Source organism: Oryctolagus cuniculus, chromosome 10 (assembly GCF_964237555.1).
Source record: "Oryctolagus cuniculus chromosome 10, mOryCun1.1, whole genome shotgun sequence".
Taxonomy (NCBI): Eukaryota; Metazoa; Chordata; class Mammalia; order Lagomorpha; family Leporidae; genus Oryctolagus; species Oryctolagus cuniculus.
The window spans coordinates 8,540,979-8,562,946 of record NC_091441.1 but is presented as its reverse complement, the minus strand read 5'-3'; the positions used below and the strand labels follow the sequence as shown (position 1 = coordinate 8,562,946).

Here is a 21,968-nt window from a genome sequence, read left to right as displayed (position 1 = left end):
AAATAAAACTGAAAATTAATAAAAATTTGGAGTAACTGTTCAGCGTAGCAAGATGCCTTCATCACACACTGAAGTGCCTTGGTTTGATTCTCAGCTCTGGCACCTGACTCTAGTTTCCTGCCACTGCAATCTGAAGAGGCAAAGCAATGGCTCAAAGGACTGGGTTCCTGCCATTTAGTGGGGAGACCTGGACTGTGTGCATTCCTGGCTCCTGGCTCCAGCCCCTGTTCAGCCCTGGCCACTGCAGGTGCTCTCTTGCTCTTGCTTTCTCTCTGTCTCTCTCTGTCACTTAAATATACTTTAACTTTTTCATAAAAATTTAAACCAAAAGTAGGGTAACACAAAACTAAAACAAAATTAGAAAAACTAAAAAGTTCTAATATGAGTAAATATCATTCCAGAGAAAACAAACCCAAAACACAATGACCATCTTCCATTGACAGGTAACTACTCCATACAGTGACTCCTTACAAATAGTCCATACATTGACAGGCATACTTCTCCATTAAAATAACAACTTTTATATACACCTAAGGATAACATATCACTACCAGTTAAGGTTAACTTTGACAATTTACAATTTAAATCAATACAAGTATTTAAGAACTCAGCATAGTAGAGCTTTTTCTAAAAGCCTATTTGTGAAATTGTTTCAAAAACCTTTGGAGTGCTTCACAAAACAGCATGAAAAGGAAAGATTATAAAGACCAGGTTTTTTTTTTTTTTTCTGTTTTCAAAAACAGCTTTATGGAGATGTCATTCCTATAGCAAACATCTCACTCATTTAAAGCATACAATCTGATGGTTTTTCATATATTCAGGGAACTGAACAATCATCACCGGAATCTAATTTTAGACCAGTCACTTCCCATCCAGCCACCTCTGCTCCCAGACCCAGTCAAAGGCTGATCTACTGTCTTCGCAGATGTGCCTATTCCGGACCTTTTGAATCAGCAGAATCACACAACGTGCGGCCTTCTTTCTTGTAATTGGCATGTTTCACGACACTAGCACGTCTCAATACTTTATTCCTTCTCAGAGTTGAGTAAGTTTTATTTATCCATTCAGCACGTTTTATTCCGTCGCTCTTGGGCATCTAGCTGTAGTAACACTGCTGGTTGTACATGGCCGTGCTGCTGAATCTCTCGAGAAACTTCAGATTGGCTTTCAAAATGGCTGCACCGTTTTTGTGGGGAGCAACCCGGACTAGACTGAGTTACTGGAATTAAGACTTATTCTATGCATCTGCTCTCCCACAATATGGCGCTGGGAGAGAAGTAAACAGCTTCCGCACAGCTGCCTCCAGTTCAACCAATTAACTGTAGGACTTGCTCCTGATTGGAGAGCAGCGTACTCGGCGTGTGGGCAGCCGAGTTGGGATTGGCGGAGGAGGACTATAAAGGAGGAGAGAGACGGCATGCACCAGGAACATCTATGGGGAACACCTGTGCAGCCCCCGAGAAGAGCCGGCCAGCGGTGTGCCGCTCCCCTGCGGAAGTGGGGAATGTGGCTGGGGGAACTGCCCTTCCACGGAGGTGGAAGGGATGGTGGCCAACCCGGGAAGAACCAGCAGCAAACCCGGGGAGGGCCGAGCAGACGAAAGAACAGTGCAGGGTCCTGTGTCGTTCCTCCACGAAGAGGGGGAGCGACATAATGGTGCCGTGACTCGGATATGAAGCCTAGGCAGGGTTTAGTGTCGTTCCTCCACGAAGAGGGGGAGCGACAGTTTTATGTTCCCACCAGCAGGATCTGAGCGTTCTCATTTCTCCACACCCTTGATAACACTCGCTTTTTCTGTCTTTCGACAGCCTAGTGGGGATGAAGTGGTCCCTTTCTTCAGGTTTACATCCCGAAGCAGCCGAATCCAAATCTGCAATCTACCTGGCTCCAGGGCTCATGCTCTTCACTCCAGCTTTCCAGGGGGAACATGCTTGGTGTTTGAGGAGGGGGTGGCAGAAATGAAGGGGAGTTTGCAGGGGCATCTGGGAAATTCCCGAGCTCCCCGCGCGCTGACTGGCTGTGTGCGCCGCCATCTGGCCGGGAGGCGGGACCGGCCCAAGGCAAAGGGAGGTGGGAGGTGGTGGCCGGTGACTCCTGCGACCCACTCACCATAAGGACCAGTTTTACAGTTTTCACTATCTGCAGCATTTATTCTAAGGAAACAAAGAGGCGATTTTTTAGATTTATGGGCTTTCAGGAAAAAAGGTGTGAAAAATTGTCTGATAACTTTAATTTTTGGGGCTAAAGACGTTTAAACAGCCCTGCAGGAGCTGATGGTGCTAAAAATTCTTAAAGGTCAGTTTTCAGAGGATACTCATAGTTTACATGCTACCTAGAAATAAGATATCAGATTAGCAAAATATTTTTTAAAATACTCGATAGACACAATTTCTGCACTATAAATATCTCCAACAACCTAAATCAGGTGTAACACACCTGAAATGGTGAATGTGGTGTGCTCTCCCCCATATGCTTCCACTGGCTGTCAATTTCTCATCAGCCACACTTCCCTGCTTAAAAGCAATCTCATCCTGCCTTCAGAGTAAAAGCCACACCACTCAGCATCACACCGAAAGTCTTTTCTAAGCAAACCTTCCTTTAACACCAGCCCTCTCCCAACATTTCCATCTCACATTTTAGGTCCTAGGTTCTTGTGTTCCACCATCAGCCCTGGCCTTCACCACCACCACCACCATCCACACTACCCACACCTCCTTGTCATGGCTCATTCTCTTCTCCGTCAGATGAAAAAAAACTTATCTTTATTTGCTTGGCCAAATCATATTCAGCTTATTCACAATGTACTACAAATCGTTACCAAGATCTTAGGTTGGAACTGATTCCAGTGCACCCAAGATAATAAAACATAATGATCACAAATACAAGATCTCAAGTAACTTTAAAAAAGAAAATATGACTCATTTATCTCATCTGCAAATGGATTACCTGTAACTTACCTGGTCATGAAGATTAAATGACATCATAAGGGTAGTCCCAAAAGGACAAATACCACATGTTCTCCCTGACCTGTGATAACTAACAGAGCACCTAAAAGGCAATCTATAGGAGTAAAATTGACACTTGGAGAAGCAACGACCTTGAACGGCCCTTGTCTTTACTGCTGAGGAACAGGTTTTTTTTTTATACTATTTGTTGAACTCTTAATATAGAGTTAATCATATGTGTATAAAGTTAATTGAAAATAGATCTTAGAGGGGCCGGCGCTGTGGCTCACTTGGCTAATACTCCGCCTGCAGCGCCAGCATCCCATATGGGCGCCAGGTTCTAGTCCTGGCTGCTTCTCTTCCAGTCCAGCTCTCTGCTGTGGCCCGGGAAGGCAGTGGAGGATGGCCCAAGTGCTTGGGCCCCTGTACCCGGCATGGGAGACCAGGAGGAAGCTCCTGGTTTCGGATCACGTAGCTCCGACCATAGCGGCCATTTGGGGGGTGAACCAATGAAAGGAAGACCTTTCTCTCTGTCAAAAAAAAAAAAAAAGAAAGAAAGAAAGAAAGAAAAAAGAAAATATCTTAGTAAAAAAATGAGAATAGGAGAGGGAGGGGGAAAAGGTGTGAGAGAGGGTGTGGGAGGGCAGGTATGGTAGGAAGAATAACCTGTTCTTAAAGTTGTAATTATGTAATATATGAAGTTTGTATTCCCTAACTAAAAGTGGGGAGGGGTTTATTTTAAAAAAGGGGGATAGGCATTTGGCCTAGCAATTTCACCACCAGTGAGGATACCCATGTCACACATCCAAAGTCTAGATTTGATTCTCAGATCTGGCTCCTGGTTCCAGCTTCCTGCTTGTGCAGACCTAGGAGGCAGCAATGATGAGCCAATTAATGGGTACCTGCCACCCATGTGGGAGACCTGGATTGAGTTCATGGCTCCTGGCTTCCATGCCATGGAAGTTGTTACAAGCATTTGAGAAAGTGAACCAGTGCATCAGTGTGTTCACTAGCATGTACGCATGAGCATGCACTCCCTGTCTGGCTTTGTCTCTCAAATAAAAAATATAAATTTAAAAAACAAAAGTGACTTCTAAAACACTGCCCAGATAACCGAACACATAGTAAGTATTATATTTAAACTACTTTTAACTGCTCTTCCTGTAAGGTTAACTCTGGTGTTACTAGTGTCACATTTAAAGTATCTGCCACAAGAGTAAAAAGATTAGGGCCCAGGCTGTGGCACAGCGGTAAAGCTGCTGCATGCAGTATGGGAACCCCATATGGGCGCTGGTTTGAATCCCGCCTGCTCCACTTCTGATCCAGCTCTCTGCTATGCCCTGGGAAAGCAGTAGAAAATGGCCCAAGTCCTTGGGCCCCTGCACCCACGTGGGAGACCTGGAAGAAGTTCTGGCTCCTGGCTTCAGATTGGCGCAGCTCTGGCCATTGTGGCCAACTAGAGAGTGAACCAGGGGAAGGAAGATCTCTCTCTCTGCCTCTCCTTCTCTGTGTATCTCTGACTTACAAATAAATAAATAAATCTTTTTAAAAAAAAGAGTAAAAAGATCTACATCTTATCCACATTATACCCCCATTACCTCAAAAACAGCATGCAATCAAGAAATGTCTGAGGGGCTAGCAATGTGGCTTAGCTGGTAAAGCCACCACCTGCAACACTGGCATCCTATATGGGCGCCAGTTCAGGTCCTGCTGCTCCACTACCAATCCAACTAATGTGTTTGGAAAGCAGTGGAAAACAGACCCTGTGCACCCACATGGAAGATCCAGAAGAAGCTCCTGGCTCCTGGCTTTGGATGGACCCAGCTCTGGAGATTGCAGCCATCTGGGGAGTGCATCAAAGGATGGAAAATCTTTCTCTCTCTCTCTCTCTCTCTCTCTCTCTGTAACTCTGCCTTTCAAATAAATAAATGCATCTTTAAAAAAAGAAACAAAGAAATGTTTGGGAGGGGATAGAAGTTTGTTGCAAGTTAAGATGACTTCTGGACATGCACATCCCATAAGAGAGTGACTAGGTTCAAGCTCTGACTCTGTCTCTGATTCCTGCTTCCTGCTAATGCACAACCTGGGAGGCAGCAGGTGATTGGCTCAAGTAGTTGAGTCCTTGCCACCTATGCTAGAGACCTGAATCGAATTTTGGACTCCTGGCTTTGGCCTAACCCAGTGTCAGCTATTGCAGGTGTTTGGAGAGTGAACCAGAGGTTAAACAATTAATATCTGTGTGTGTGTGTGTGTGTGTGTGTGTGTATTTGTGAGAGTGAGAGAGAGAGTGAGAGTCAGAGTCAGAGAGAAAGAGAGAGATTTGTTTTCAACTAAATAAAAATTTAAAACAAATATTTGGGGACTAAACTTTCTGTCTTTCGGCCGGCGCTGTGGCTCACTAGGCTAATCCTCCGCCTTGCAGCACCGGCACACCAGGTTCTAGTCCCGGTCGGGGCGCCGGATTCTGTCCCGGTTGCCCCTCTTCCAGGCCAGCTCTCTGCTGTGGCCAGGGAGTGCAGTGGAGGATGGCCCAAGTGCTTGGGCCCTGCACCCCATGGGAGACCAGGATAAGTACCTGGCTCCTGCCTTCGGATCAGCACGGCACGCCGGCCACAGCGGCCGTTGGAGGGTGAACCAACTGTCCATTCTGCCTGTCAAAAAAATAAAAAAAAATAAAATAAAAAAATGTCTGTCTTTCCACTGGTGGCAGCAGAAGGGAAGGCCTATACTAATTAGAGCTACTACTACCCTAATTATGAATTTACCATCTGTTTAAACTCTCCCTATTGAGCCATTCTTCCTATACTCTTTCACAATCCTATCAGGCCCACTTGTACTCCAACCAGCAATAGTGCCAACATTCGTGATATTGCAGTTACCAGCTCACCACAGTTCAGAGGGGAATTTAAAAGCCATAGTAACAAAAAAGTCAAGACACTGCGATGACAAGACTGACACAGAGAAGAAATACTAACAGAAAAAACTGAACAGAAAACAGCCCCAGGCGTCAAGTTACCTGGCACAAGGTAAAGTCCTCATTCCTTGAATCTAACTTACCATATGAATAACAAAAAAACAGACTTGATTTCACGAAGGTGCCATGAAGGCCATGGATGACACACTTCAGGTCAACCTAACTTTACAAATCCTTATCAGAAATTTTTTTATTTTAGCAAAAATTAATATTTTTGGTAAGAAATAGTTTTTTTCTTTTATTTACCTCGGATAAGATAAAAATAATTTTAGGGAGAAAATTTCTTTCACTATGCTTACTAAAACTGAGTTATTTGGTTCCAGATGTGACTGATGTTAGCAATATTTGGATATATCTAGAGATTTGATTATATGTCCTCAGGTAGTTAATTTCTGAAATGTTAACATATTTTGTTCCTTTAATGAATCAACAAACTACTGCTTCTATTTTTCTTCTTAAAATTGTCAAAAGTGGGGACATTAAGAAATTTCATTTGTCTCTTAATATACAAAGGAAAGAAACTGTCCCCAATAGGGATTTATTCCCTTTAAATAAGTGAGTCAAATATAATTTCAAGCAGTACTGTTTAATTTAGCATTTCTAACATACCGATTGGCACTTGTACAACAGATTTAACCTTTAAGTAAAAATAATTCATTGAATCATAAAAGATCAGCAGCCAAAAATCAAAAGAGAATGACTAACTTTTACAGATAAATGTTCTGGCCAAGAAATTCAAGTTAATTTAAGAAGCAACTGATAAAGCATTCTTCACACTTCTAAGGAAAAATTCATTTGTTGAAAAGCTTCAATATGTAAAAATCATCTAAAAGAACTGCAAAACTTCATGATAACCTTAAGGAATAAAGAAAAACCAAGATTAAGAACTACCATCAGAGGCTGGCACTGTGGAGCAGTGGGTTAATACTCCACCTGCGGTGCCAGCATCCCATACGGGTGCCGGTTCTAGTCCCAGCAGCTCCTCTTCTAATCCAGTTCTCTGCTGTGGCCTGGGAAAGCAGAAGATGGCCCAACTTCTTAGCCTAACCCAACTTCATAGTGACCCAGTCCCAGCATGGAGACCCGGAAGAAGCCCCTGGCTCCTGGCTTTAGATTGGCACAGCTCCAGCCGTCACAGCCATCTGGGGAGTAAGCCAGAGCATGGAAGACCTCTCTCTCTCTGCCTCTGCTTCTCTGTAACTCTGCCCTACAAGTAAATAAATAAATCTTTAAAAAAAAATTTTTGATTCTTCTGCCCTGACATATTAAGCAAAAGGAAGAGAAGAAGGGAAAAAATGGGGGCCAGCACTATGGTGTAGCAGGTAGGCCCGCTGCCTGTGGTGCCGGCATCCCATATGGGCACGGGTTTGAGTCCCAGCTGCTCCACTTCGCTTCCAGCTCTTTGCTATGGCCTGGGAAAGTGGAGGATGGCCCAAGTCCTCAGGCCCCTGGACCCACAATGGAGACCCAGAAAAAGCTCCTGGATCCTGGCTTCGGATCAGTGCAATCAGGCTATTGTGGCCAACTGGGGAGTGAACCAGCGGATAGAGAACCTTTCTCTCTCTCTCTCTCTCTGCCTCTCCTCTCTCTGTGTAACTGACTTTCAAATAAATAAATAAATCTTTAAAAAAAAAAAAAAGAAAAAGAAGGGAAAAGATGGTAGGAGGCAGGAAAGAAGGAAGGAAAAGACAGACCACACATTACCAATATATATTAACAAAACAGATAGAATATTAATTCTTCAAGGAAGGTAGACACTATGGATGATAAATTACAAATAGAAGACATAAATTGACAAATGATTTGGAATAATACTGAAGTGTCAAAAATATACAATTTCCAGTTACATGGAGACACTAATAGTCCATAGATCTCTTAAATATTATGCTGTAACACAGAACTCCAGAGGCCACTGTACATGTCTTGATTTCGCATGCAAAACTGTATCAAAACACTTTCACAAAAAGAAGTGGGTGGCATTTTCCATAGCAGTCAATATGCCAGCTAAGACATCATGGCCTTCAAGACTACAGTTATTTGGGTTTGACAGCTGGCTCCAGCTCCTGACTCCAGTTTCCTGCTAATGTAGACTCCGGAAAGCAGCAGTGAGGGCCCATATAATCGGTTTCCTGCCATCCACATGGGAAACCTGCATTAACTTCCCAGTTCCCAGCTTCAGCATGGCACACTTCTGGCTGCTGTGGAATCTGGGGAGAGAAACAGCTGAAAGGAGCTGTCTTCCTCTATGTCTTTGACTCTCAAATAAAACACTGGCATGGTTGGAAAGATGTCAGTTAAGTTTTTTAAAAATAATAAAAGAAAAATAAAGTATAATGGCCATGTTTTAAAAATGATCTTCCCTATTGAAATACAAACAACAAAGAACAAGGCATCCTTCTGATGTCTCAACATTTTGAATGATTATTCTAAGACTGATGCGCAATATTCACTACAGAAACTGTACATTTAAATCCTAGTAACCTGGGGCCAGCGCTGTGGCATAGCGGGTAAAACTCTGCCTGCAGTGCCAGCATCCCATAAGGGTGCCAGTTCAAGTCCCAGCTGTTCCACTTCTGATCCAGCTCTCTGCTATAGCCTGGGAAAGCAGTATAAGATGGCCCAAGTCCTTAAGCCCCTGCACCCACATGGGAAACCCGAAGAAGCTCCTGGCTTCAGATCGGCACAGCTCCGGCCACTGCAGCCAGTTGAGGAATGAACCAACGGGTGGAAGACCTCTCTCTCTCTCTCTCTCTGCCTCTCCTTCTCTCTGTGTAACTAACTTTAAAATAAATAAATAAATAAATCCTTAATAAAATCCTAATAATTTACCAGTTGTTTAAATTACATAATTATAAACCTTAAATAAAAATTCCACTTCTTCCCATGAAGTAGCAACAAGGACTGACTCTGTCCTTCCCAAGAAATCAACTAGAAAACTGCACAAAATATATTTTTAAAAATTTTTGTTAGATAAGGGACAGGAGACAGTGCAGACTGTGATACCGAAGAGAAAGAAAACAAGCAATGACTGCATGCTACGCTCAAAACAGTGTACAGAAAACAGCAAGAGAAACCCAAAGAGACCGGCAGTGTCGATGACATAGAGATATAAAGACACTCGCAGAAGCTGTGATGATCACAAGTTGTGGGACAGAGGACCAGACACGTGGGAGCTATGCAACAAAAGAGACCCAGAAAGTTAAATAGGGTGCCATTCAGTCCTTGCTGAAGCTGGTAGCTCATGTTACAGACAGAAACTCCATAAATGCCAAAAATGACCACTGTGATTTAAAGAGAACAAGTCCCAGGGCTCGCACAGCACAATAAGAGACTCAAGCTTCAGTCAGCCAGTCGGCAGACGTCCCAGAGGGTCACACTGCAGGAAGAGTTTAACTCCCAGTAAAAGTTACTTGAGATCAGGGTTTCTCAAACTAAACATCACTGACATCTTGAACCAAAAATTCTTTATTGTGAAGAGCTGGCCACTACATGCCATTGCCAGCACTCCAGGTGTGACAACCGAAACTGTCTCCAGACAGTCAAAATGTCCCCAGTAAAAGTGCTCCCAATTGAAAAACACTGCCCTGGATCCACACCAACAAAACTTAGACTTGAATAAATGAAACTGTTCCACAGGTACTTCAGTACCTGTCAAAACAGAACCCAGGAACAAGTGTGATGCTGTACGTTAAGTTGTCACCCTGCTAGGGATAACCACATCCTATATGAGAGTGCCTAGTTCAAGTCCTGGCTACTCTGCTTCCAATCCAGTTTCCTGTTAATGTTCCTGCAGGCAGCAAATAAGGCTCAAGTCCTTGGATACCTGTCACCCACATGGGAGACCCAGCTGGGGTCTGTGGCTCCTGATCCAGCCCCAACTGCTATGGGCATTTGGAGAATAAAACAGTGGGTGGAAGATCAAGATATTTATCTCTTTCTCTCTCTCTCTCTCTGCCTTTCAAATAAACAATTTTATTTGCATGAGAGGTGCAGCACCTTTCCCAGAAGACTAGCCCCATCAGCCAGCCCAGCTCCAAGGTAATCAAGTGTAGGAACCAACTGCAACCGCAAGGTGATGACCAGAACAGAACACGGCAGAACAGACGACAGTACGGTGGAGTGTGCACCTCAGGCATCAGAGAAACACAAAAGGATGCTACAGCCCCTGTTAAGAATTAAGTACAAGACAATAAGCACAACCCCACTTGCACTACATTGTGGGAAGGAACTTTGGTAGTTATGACACCAAACCAAACACTTCCTCTACTACTACCTGGGCCAGGTGGCCATTCTTTCATTCAAATCAGGTTTAAAGCCTTGCCTATGCCACAAACGCAGTGACCCAACCAAACACAAGGACTGCAATCTAAACTCCAATCACCACAGAGGAAAATCTTCAGCCTTGCTAAATGAGCACCTCAATCTTTGAACCTTTATTGTATTTTGTACACAGCACCCTTTGTACTATCTTGTTGCGGTTATAAAACAATTACCCAAAGAGCTTATATTTGTATTTATTTTCTATTCTATTCTCGTCTGCCCTGCTTTTGTTGTTGATGTTGTTAATTCATCCTTTGAAAAGTAAATCTGGGGTAGGTGTTGTGACATACCAGGTTGAGCCATTGCCTGTGACATGTACATACCATATGGGCATCAGTTCTAGTCCTGGCTACTCAACGTCTGATAGAGCTTACTGCCAGTGCACCTGGGAAAGAAGCAAAGGATAGCCCAAGTTCTTGGGCACCCGTCACCCATGTAGGAGACCTTGGGCACCCGTCACCTATGTAGGAGACCCAGATGGAGTTCCAGGCCTTTGGCCTGGCCCTGCCACAGCTGTTGCAGCCATCTGGGGAGTAAACCAGTGGATGGAAGATCTGTATCTCTCCCTCTGACTTTCAAATAAATATATTTTTAAAAATAATTTAATAAATCTGCTGGAGATCCAAAAAAAATCCAATTGTAAAAGAAGAAAATTTAAAAAGCAATCATTTAACAAATTAATATTCAGAATGGCTAGAAGTTAATCAGAAATTACTAAAATATCAAATATGAACATCTATAAACAGCAGGAAAATCCAATGAAAAAGAACTAACACTGAAACACTTAGAGAAAACTTCAAGATACTGCTCAGGGAAATTAAAGAGCTAAATATGTAGAGATCTGGTGTTCATGGATCAGCACACTCAATATGGTTAAGCTGTCAGTTCTCTCCAAACTGATATAGATTCAACGTAACTGCATTCAAAATCACAGCAGGCATTTTTGGTAGAAACTGACAAGTTGATGCATGTTGGAAATGTAGGGGACCTGAAACAACTTTAAAAAGGAAGAAAAAGTTGAAGAATTTATACTACCTGACTTCAAAACTTCTAAGCTACAATAATTACAAGAGTTGAGTATTGGTATTAGAGAAAATGGACCATTGGGATACATTCCAGAAATAAAATCATATATAAGCAGGGCAGTTGGTAGGAAATTTAGGAACAAAAGCACAGTCACTTGAATAAATAGTGCTGAAATAATTGTTTATCTATATTCAAAAATTTTTGAAAAAAATTTGAATTTTGGCCGGCGCCACGGCTCACTAGGCTAATCCTCCAGCTGTGGCGCCGGCACACCAGGTTCTAGTTCTGGTTGGGTGCCGAATTCTGTCCTGGTTGCTCCTCTTCCAGGCCAGCTCTCTGCTGTGGCCCGGGAGGGCAGTGGAGGATGGCCCAGGTCCTTGGGCCCTGCACCTGCATGGGAGACCAGGAAGAAGCACCTGGCTCCTTGCTTCGGATCAGCACAGCGTGCCGGCCGCAAAGCGCTGGACGTAGTGGCCACTTGGGGGGTGAACCAACGGAAAAAGGAAGACCTTTCTCTCTGTCTCTCTCTCACTGCCTAACTCTGTCAAAAAAAAAAAATTTTTGAATTTTCACTTGTACCATATATAAAAATTAACAGGGGCCAGCACTCTGGTGTAGTTGGTAAAACTGCTTCCTACAATGCCATCATCCCATATGGGCACCGGTTCGTATCCCAGCTGCTCCACTTCCAATCCAGCTCCCTGCTAATGGCCTGGGAAAAGCAGTGGAAGATGGCCCAAGTGGGCCCTTGCCACCTTCTGGGAGACCCAGATGAAGCTCCTGATTCATGGCTTCGGCCTGGCTCAGCCCTGGCCATTGCAGCCACTTGGGGAGTGAACCAGCAGATGGAAGACCTCGCTCTGTGTTTCTCTCCCTCTTTCTCTGTAACTTAGACTTTCAAACAAATAATCTTTAAAAAAACATTGCACAAAATTCATCATAGAAGTAAATGTACCTGGCAGGTCGACATCCCGTATCAGGGGGCCTGGTCTGAGTCCCAGCGCCTATATTTCTGATCTAGTCCCTGGCTAACACACAAGCTAGGAAGCAGCAGATGATGGTTTAAGAACTTGGGTCCCTGACACCCACCTGTAAGACCCAGACTGAGTTCTAGGATCCTGGCTTGGCCTGGACCCAGCTATTGCAGGCATTTGGGGGAGTGAACCAGTGGATGGAAGATTTCTCTCTCTCTCTCTGCCTTTCAAATAAAATGAAAATAATCTAAAAAAAGAAAAAGAAAAAGAAAACATCTATATGCTCCAGATGGCAAAGATTTCTTAAATATAATATCAAAAGCACAATCCATAAAAAGAAAACTGAGAAACTGAACCTTGACAAAATTCAGAACTTCTGCTCTTTGAAAAACTAAATGATCATCTCAACAGATGCAGAAAAAGGTCTGAAAAAATCCAACATCCATTTATGATAAAAAAAAAATTCAACAAATTAAGAATACAGAGAGGGGACAGCACTGCAGCTAGCAAGTGGGGCTGTCGCCGGCAGCGCCGGTATCCCATATGCGTGGCGGTTCAAGTCCCAGCTGCTCCACTTCCAATCCAGCACTCTGCTGTGGCCTGGAAAAGCAGTGGAAGATGGCCCAAGTCCTTGGGCCCCTGTACCCACATAGGAGACCAGGAAGAAGCTCCTGGCTCCAGGCTTGGGATCAGCACAGCTACAGCCATTGGAGCCAACTGGGGAGTGAACCAACGGATGGAAGACCTCTCTCTCTCTGCCTCTCCTCTCTCTGTCTAACTCTTTCAAATAAATCTAAAAAAAAAAAAAAGAAAAGAAAAAAAGAATACAGAGAATATCTTCAACTTCATAAAGACATCTATAAAGTCCTAGACTCAATATTACATTTAATGGCAAAAAATCAAATGCTTCCTCTCTAAGATCAGGAATGAGGTTCTTATCATATCTACCCAACATTTTACTATAGGTTCTAGACATGGAAATTGGGAAATAGAAAGAAATTAATGGGTATCCAGATGAATAGGAAGAACTAAAACTCTTTATTCACAGAAAACAAGGCTAAAACTGTTTTAATTCAAAGATTACATGACTCTCTATGTATGAAATCCTAAGGAATCTACCAATAAAAAAAGAAAATACTACCACAATTAATAAGTTCAGCAAAGTCATAGGACAGAAGATTAAAACACAATTATTAACTGCATTTCTCTATACTTGAAATTAAAAATTCAGAAAATGAAACATTAAAAGGATTTTCATTCACAACAGTATTAAAAAAAATACTTAGGGATAAGTCTAAAAAAAAAGACAATTGTGACAAGCTACCCCTTTATTTTCAATATCTAAAAAAATACCTTCGTGGGAAGACAGCAATGACTTTACCACCTACTCCCCTATAGCTCTTTGTTCGTTTTTATGTTTCTTCTGTTGGCGTCTTTTGCTAATAAGACTTCAATAAATGATCTTGTAAATAAGAAAAAGAATACTCAGATTTATTCACTGAAAACTACAAGGCATGTTCAGTATCTTTGGTCACTAGGGAAATGTTAATTAAAACTAGAGATACCCTTACACATATATCAGACTGTCCGACAAGAAAAAACAGAAACCTGAACATACCAAATGTCAGAGGAAATGTGGAACACTCCATAGGATCCTACCTGTAATAACTAAAATCTAGAAACAACCCACATACATGTCCATTAAAAAATGAATGACTGAACAAGTCGTGCAACCAGAATTCTGGAGAATGGCCTGTTTCAGAACATGTCCAAAATAAGCCTGAAATAAGTGTTTAAAAAAAAAACAAACTCCTTTGAAGACTAATGAGACAATGAAACCATCTCAAAAGAACAAAAATATGCTAAAATAATAACACTATTATCCAAGAAAACATTAATTCTTACCATATCTATAGCAAAAAGGCTGCTGTCATCCCAGATATCTGATGAAATTGCTTCACCAATAAGTATCATATCATCTGCAAGCAATTCCAGAACTCTAATTATCATCTGTCTACTACCTAGGAAAACAAACAGGAGGAAGATAAGGGAATAAAAAAAGAAAGCTACTTAACTTTCAAATAATCAGCTCAATTCAATACTCTAGTTAGATATACCCCAAAATTCCCCTCTCCTTCCCTCTCTCCCTCTTCAGTCATATTACTAATTGATTACAACAAATCAAATTCACTCATATGCAGAAAAGATACTCAAGAGTAAAGCAGCACAACAGGCATCTAGCTAGCAATTAAGACACTGATTAAGATGACCACATCCCATATCAGAGTGCCAGGGTTCAATGCCCAGTTCTAGCTCCTGACTCCAGATTCCTGCTATACAGACCTAGGAGGCAGCAGGTGACAGGCCGAGTAACTGAGCTCCTGCCACCAATGTGGGACACCTGGATTACGTTTTCAGTTCCCAGCTTCAGCACCAGGAGAGTCCAGGCCATTGCAGGCATTTAGGGAGTGAACCAGCAAACACAGCAGCCTCGTACTGGTTCATTCATATTCATATTCATTCATTCATTCATTCATTCCCTCTATCTCAAAGAAAATTTTTTTAAAAAAGATAGCAGCAATAACCTATCTAAAAAAAACAAGACCTAGTGGCCAACGCCGCGGCTCACTAGGCTAATCCTCCACCTTGCGGCGCCAGCACACTAGGTTCTAGTCCCGGTCGCTCCTCTTCCAGGCCAGCTCTCTGCTGTGGCCCGGGAGTGCAGTGGAGGATGGCCCAAGTGCTTGGGCCCTGCACCCGCATGGGAGACCAGGATAAGTACCTGGCTCCTGGCTTCGGATCAGCGCGGTGCGCCGGCCATAGAGGCCATTTGGGGGATGAACCAATAGAAGGAAGACCTTTTTCTCTGTCTCTCTCTCTCTCTCACTATCTAACTCTGCCTGTCATAAAAAAAAAAAAAAAAAAAGAAAAAAAAAAAAAAAGAAAAAAAAACAAGAGCTAGATTAGATTAAAATAATTTCTCAAATTCAGGACCATCTTGTTATACTTAATATGTAACAAAGCACCTAACAATTGTAGAAAATGTAGAAATTGTAGAAATTGTAGAAACTGTAGAAATTGTAGAAAACTATTTAGTACATGAAAGATTAAGACTCATCAGAAATTAGTATTTTCCGACCCAGGAATTGCCTAGGAAACAGCTTTCCTGGAGTAACTAAAGCAATAAATATCTACACTGGCATTTGCCAAAGAAACTTCAGAAATTCCATCTGCATTTGTCTTAAGTTCAAAAAAATTCCAGAAGAACTCTGCTGCCAGAGTCACAGCCACCAGAGCACCCCTCCAGACAGAGTCACCAGGAACTCCAGGCTTCACTACTCTGTGTGAGGTGAACATTCAGACAGACTTCTGTCTCCCATCCAAAAGGTTGATTTCTAATGAACAGAAGTAAAACGACCAGATCATAAGGATCCAGATTAATTCTTTCATTAGAACAGCTGGAGCAAGTTCTCTAGAAACCTCTTATGATATTGAACAATTACAAATTAGGCAATAATTTAACAGAAAAGGGCAAGAGAACATTTAGAAATGTTTATGTACCAAGAAATAGCTTTCTAATGATCAATCTGACTTTTCACAGGAAATTAAGAAAAGGTTAAATGCAAAATCATTAAGTCTAAAACAGTGCTTCTCCGTACACCAGGCAGATAAACATATACTTTATGATACCAAAGTTCAGACCTTCCTTCATTTCACATTATTAGCATGTGAATTAATATGTAGTCCTAACTCCTGGAAGCAGTCATTCACTTGGTGAGAAGTAAGGTATACATGTGCAACATTTTTCAAGTACTTCATCCTGCTTTTCTTTCCATTACCTACCAAGAGGCAAAAAATAGCCACAGGACTTACACAACCATTAACATGAAATATATTTTTTACTTTACCAATATAAACTAAGAAAGGCAAAACGTGCTTGCTTACCTGCTGCTAGAAATGTGTACATTTAAAAATACAAAGCATCACTGCTTCTAAACTTTTGCCTTGCTAAATGCTGACGTACTCAGAAGCCCAGACTGCAGATTCAGAACTCTGGTTCAAGATCTTGCTCTCAGCTATTTCAGTTTCTAAAACACTCTAGACCTCAATTTCCTCACATGTAAAAAGGGGACCAGAACTAGTAACCACCACTATTTAGAAAGATAAAATCAATCAGTGTGAGAAGAGCATCAAACAATACCCAGAAAAGTATGATAGGGGAACACAGCAGGATTCAATACATGGTAACTGCTATTTACCTAGCACACTGAGTAACCCCAGAATCTTTGAGGGTTCTTTTTGTTGAAAAAAAACCATATCACTACAAAGAATTCTGGTTTGGGGATTTGCTCTTAACATGTTTTATGACTTAGGCAGGAAATATAAATGGGAAGAGTAAAGAACTGAGAGCAATTCAGAAAGTTTCTAAACAACAAAAGCCAATGATTTTTTTAAAATTCTGGTCAACTCACACCAGTCAACCTTCTCTGGTTTTGTCCAGTGCATTATGTTGTCTGGGTTTATGCTGAAAACTGCTATACAGGGGCCAGCACTATGGCATAGTGGGTAAGGCCACCACCTGCAGTGCCCGCATCCCATATGGCCGCCGGTTTGAGTCCCGGCTGCTCTACTTCCCATCTAGCTCTCTGCTATGTCCTGGGAAAGCAGCAAAAGATGGCCCAAGTCCTTAGGCCCCTGTACCAGTGTGGGAAACCAGGAAGAAGCTCCTGGCTCCCGGCTTCAGATCAGCAAAGCTCCAGCTGTTGCAGCCAATTGGGAAGTGAGCCAGCAAATGAAAGACCTCTCTCTCTGTCTCTCCTTCTCTCTCTGGGTAATTCTGACTTTCAAATAAATAAATTAAATTAAAAAAAAAAAAAAAAAAAAGCTATACAGGAGCTGGTGCTGTGGCACAGCAGTTAAAGCCACCACCTGCAGCACCAGCATCCCATATATGTGCTGGTTTGAGTCCTCGATGCTTGACTTCCAATCCAGCTCCCTGCTAATGCACCTGTGAAAACAGCAGAAAACGACCCAAGTTCTAGGGCCCCTCTCCTGGCTTCCCATGGGCCCAGCTCCTACCATTGTAGCCATCTGCGGAGTGAACCAGCAGAAGGAAGATCTCTCCCTCCCTCTGTAACTCTGCCTTTCAAATAAATAAAATTAAAAAAGCCACACAACGAGGAAACCTGTGCCAAAGAAAACCCTGATTGGAAATCAATACCATTTGAACAGCGTTCCATGGCATAAATGTTTAATTAATAATAAAAACCTTATTGAGTTCTTATAAATTTTTATCCCAAAAGGTAACAGACTTCAAAGGACCTAATAAGGGTGGACATCCACACAGTGCTTAAGACACCACGTGGGACACCCACATCCAGTGTGAGATTGCTGACGTTGAAGTCCTAGCTGTGTCTCAATTCCAGCTTTCTGCAGATGTGCACTATACACTAAGAGGCAGCAAATAATGACTCAAGTACTTTGGTCCCTGCTACCCACATGGGAAACTTAGACTGAGTTCCCAGATCCTGGCTTTGACTTGGCCCAACCCCCGCCATTGCAGGCATCTGGAAAGTGAACTAACAGGTGCAAGATGTGTATGTGTGTGTGTGTGTGTGTCTGTCTATTTTTCAATTACATAAATTTTAAAAGTATGATATAGGCCCTAATATAGGAAAGAAAAGTCTGAGAAAAATTTTAAACAAACACAAGTGTGTAAGAACTACAATGTCAAAAGACAACTAACCTGTTCTTAAGAGAGGAAGTGCTGATTCCAGAATGGAGATGCAGAACTGGGGAAGACTAAGCTGCTGGAATCGTAATTCCAACGTGTCCTCAGTTTCCAGCTCTGGCAGATCTATGTGTCCCGCATCCAAAGGTGAATGGACAGATATCCTGGAGTTTATGTGAGCATGACTACTACCGCCACTGCAAATTTTAAAAATGATAAAACCTTGAACATGGAAACAACCCTCAAACAGATTATCCTCTGTCTGCTACTTGGCATATTAAAAGCCTCATACTGATCACAACCACACTTTCATGCAACAATTCTTGTCAGATTTGTAAAAATCCTGATTTTATGAGATTGAATGCCATAGAGATGACTCAAATGTATTTGTTTACTTTTAAGATTTATTTATCTGTTGGAAAGGCAGTTACAGAGAGGCAGAGGCAGACAGAGAAGTCTTCCATCTGCTGATCCCCAAATAGCCACAATGGCCAGAGCTGGGCCAATCAGAAGCCAGGAGCCTGGAGCTTCTTCCGGGTCTCCCAAGTGGGTGCAGGGGCCCAAGGACTTGAGTCATCTTCCTCTACTTTCCCAGGAAGCTGGATCAAAAGCGGAGAAGCCAGGACTCGAACCAGCACTCATATGGGATGCCAGCACTGCAGGTGAAGGCTTTTACCAGCTACACCACAGTGCCAGCCCCTCAAATGCATTTAAATTTTGTTTTTCAAACTGCTTTTCCCAAAATGTGTCAATGTTCCTTTAGGAGCAGTTAGCATTAATGATGATAACATATTTCTAAATGAAAACAAGCAGATTTATAATAATTTATAATCAACATGTATATAGTTTGTTGGATTTTCTGTGATTTTCACCAAACATTCTAGGGAGGCCACATGGATTACTTTATTCAGTACACTTGACAACACACAATTACTTTGAAAATGCTTCCAAAATATGGAATATCTCATTTTCCTTGGCTTCTTCATTAAGAAATTTTTGCCTTGGGTGTAAAGTGGTGGGTTAAAGATGAAACTGGCGGGGCCAGCATTGTGGCATAGCGGGTAAAGCTGCTGTCTGCAATGATGCTGGCCTCCCATATGGGTGCTAGTTCATGTCCTGGGTGCTCTGTTTCTGATCCAGCTCCCTGCTAATGTGCCTTGGAAAGCAACAGAGGATGGCTCAAGTGCTTGGGTCTCTGCACCCAGGAGGGAGACCTAGAAGAAGCTCCTGGCACCTGGTTTCAGTTTGGCACCTCTCTGGCCATTGCAGCCATTTGCAGCATGAACCAAGATCTCTCTCTACTCTGCCCTTCAAATAAATAAAATAAATCATTAAAAAAAGAAAAAAATTAACATAAAGGGCTTAACTTCACATTTATAAACTCAAAAATGTTTATGCTTTAATTGGCATCTTTTTAATTTATATTTTTACTAATATAAAGAAAACAGATTTCAAATAGTTCATCAATACAATTTTGAGAATATAATGATAAACCTCCTCTCCCACCTTCCCTCCTTTCTTAATTTTTGCAGTAACATTTTTAATTTACTCTCTAATCAAGGCTTAATGCACCACTAAATAAAGAGGCAAACAAGAAAAAAGTGGAAAGACCATTGTTCAGCAGGAATGCAGACAAGGGCTATAAATAATACTCAAACCCCAAGATGTCGATTTCACTCATATTCATTAAATTTTTTTATACTCTATATATTGGCTACCACAAATCAGAGAAAACATGTGATATTTGTCTTTGGGGGTCTAGCTTATTTCACTAAGCATAATGATCTCCAACAGAAACTAAAAATTTTTACTTTTGATGTAAATACAAATAAAATTGAATACAAAGATATACTAATGCTATTGAATATTTAAAATTCCTCAAATCTTATATCTATCTTGTCATTTCTTCAAATTCAAGATACCAAGAATCCCAAGAAGGGAAATGATCTCAGCTTCTCTCAAACTCTGAAAGTGGGCCACTCAAGAGTGAAAACTTAGGGCCCGGAATTGTGGTACAATGGGTAAAGCCATTGCCTGCCAATGCCAGCATCCCATATGGGCGCCGGTTTGTGTTCTAGCTGCTCCGCTCCAGATCCAGCTCCCTGCTAACATGCCTGAGAAAGCAGTGCAAGATGGCCCAAGTGCTTGGGCCCTGGCACCATGTGGGAGACCGAGAGGAAGCTCCTGGCTCCTGGCTTCAGACCAGAGCAGCTCCAGCCATAGTGGCCATTTGGGGAGTGAACCAGCAGATAGAAGATCTCTCTCTCTGTGTAACTCTGCACTTCAAAAAAATAAATCTTAAAAATGAGAACTTCCAAACATGTAATTTACTAATGGGGGAGAAAGGCATTAAAAGGGCCCAAAACTGATCAATTAATGACAATATAATAGCACAGCCTCTCCTATTATATTACTCAAAGCCAGCTCCACTCTTTTTTTTTATAAATTTTTTTTATTCAGTTGAGAGTCAGAATTACACAGAGGAGAGAGAGGAAAGAGAGGGAGGGAGACAGGGAGAGGTCTTCCATCCAATGGTTCACTCCCCAAATAGCCACAACAGCCAGGAGCTGCACCAATCCGAAGCCAGGAACCAGGAGCTTCCTCCAGGTCTCCCACATGGGTGCAGGGGCCCAAGGACTTGGGCCATCTTCTACTGCTTTCCCAGGTCATAGCAGAGAAGCCAGCTCCACTCTTAACCAACGGTATTGCTTTTTTTTTTTTTTTTTTTTTTTTTTGACAGGGTGAGTTAGACAGTGAGAGAGAGAGAGAAAGATCTTCATTTCCATTGGTTCACCCAACAAATGGCCGCTACAACCAGCGCACTGCGCTGATCCGAAGCCAGGAGCCAGGAGCCAGGAGCCAGGTGCTTCCTCCTGGTCTCCCACACGGGTGCAGGCGCCCAAGCATTTGGGCCATCCTCCACTGTACTCCTGGGCCACAGCAGAGAGCTGGACTGGAAGAGGAGCAGCAGAGACAGAATCGGTGCCCCAACCGGGACTAGAACCCGGGGTGCCAGCGACACAGGCGGATTAGCCAAGTGAACCGCAGCACAGGCCCTGTATTGCTCTTAATCTCTCTAAACTTGTGGCTTTTCTGTAAAATGATGATAATAACAATGCCAGGCCTACAATAGAACTGTGATGAGCATGACTAAAGGAAACAAAGTGTACAAAGTACATAGCATAACACTACCCAAAGCAAGCACAAGTCAGTTAGCTTGTAGTACCACAAGAAAATATCAAGCCAAAAGACAGCTGTTCATCTTACTGAACATTTTTTAGAATGACAGTAAGGGAGAAATTAATATGTTTCTAGTATATTTGTAGCCTAGAATAAAGTAACACACAAATATGTCAATCCCTTTATGAAATAAGAAAATTTGTATTCACACAATAACATGAATTATACATACATCTTGAAGAAGCCCTTGTTTCATAAAAATGTTCTCCAATTTTTCATCTTAGTAGTAGATACATATGAGTCTAATCATGATTAGATTTACAAAAATGTGTGTAAATACCATAAAGCCAGGGCCAGCACTGTGGCATAGCAGGTAAAGCCACTGCCTGCGGTGCCAGCATCCCATATGGGCACCAGTTCAAGTCCCAGTTGCTCCACTTCCGATCTGGCTCGGCGCTATGGCCTGGAAAAGCAGTAGAAGATGGCCCAAGTCCTTGAGCCCCTTGCACCTATGTGGGAAGACCTGGAGGAAGCTTCTGGCTCCTGGATTTGGATTGGCGCAGCTCTGGCTGCTGCAGCCAATTGGGGAATGAACCAGCGGATCAAAGATATCTCTCTCTCTCTCTCTCTCTCTCTCTCTCTCTGCCTCTCCTTCTCTTTCTGTGTAACTCTGACATTCAAATAAATAAATAATTCTTTTAAAAAATACCATAAAACCTTATATGTCTCTTAAAGCTATGATTTTAAACTAGATCATATTCCATACAACTGGTAAAAATTCAGTGGTCAGAATCATCATTCCTAGGAAGGAACAGAAA

General features: G+C 42.3%; 1 protein-coding gene across 2 annotated transcripts in view; it reads right to left on the bottom strand.

The window, feature by feature from the left end:
* The window catches only part of RTTN (rotatin), a 230,378-nt gene that overhangs the window by 193,455 nt on the left and 14,955 nt on the right, over positions 1–21,968 (bottom strand). For both annotated transcript variants that reach the window (XM_008261459.4, XM_051851884.2), the window contains exons 9-10: positions 17,986–18,167; positions 14,145–14,260 (exon numbers count right to left, since the gene is read on the bottom strand). In XM_008261459.4, coding sequence (XP_008259681.3) covers positions 14,145–14,260; positions 17,986–18,167 — 298 coding nt within the window. The remainder of the gene's footprint in view (positions 1–14,144; positions 14,261–17,985; positions 18,168–21,968) is intronic.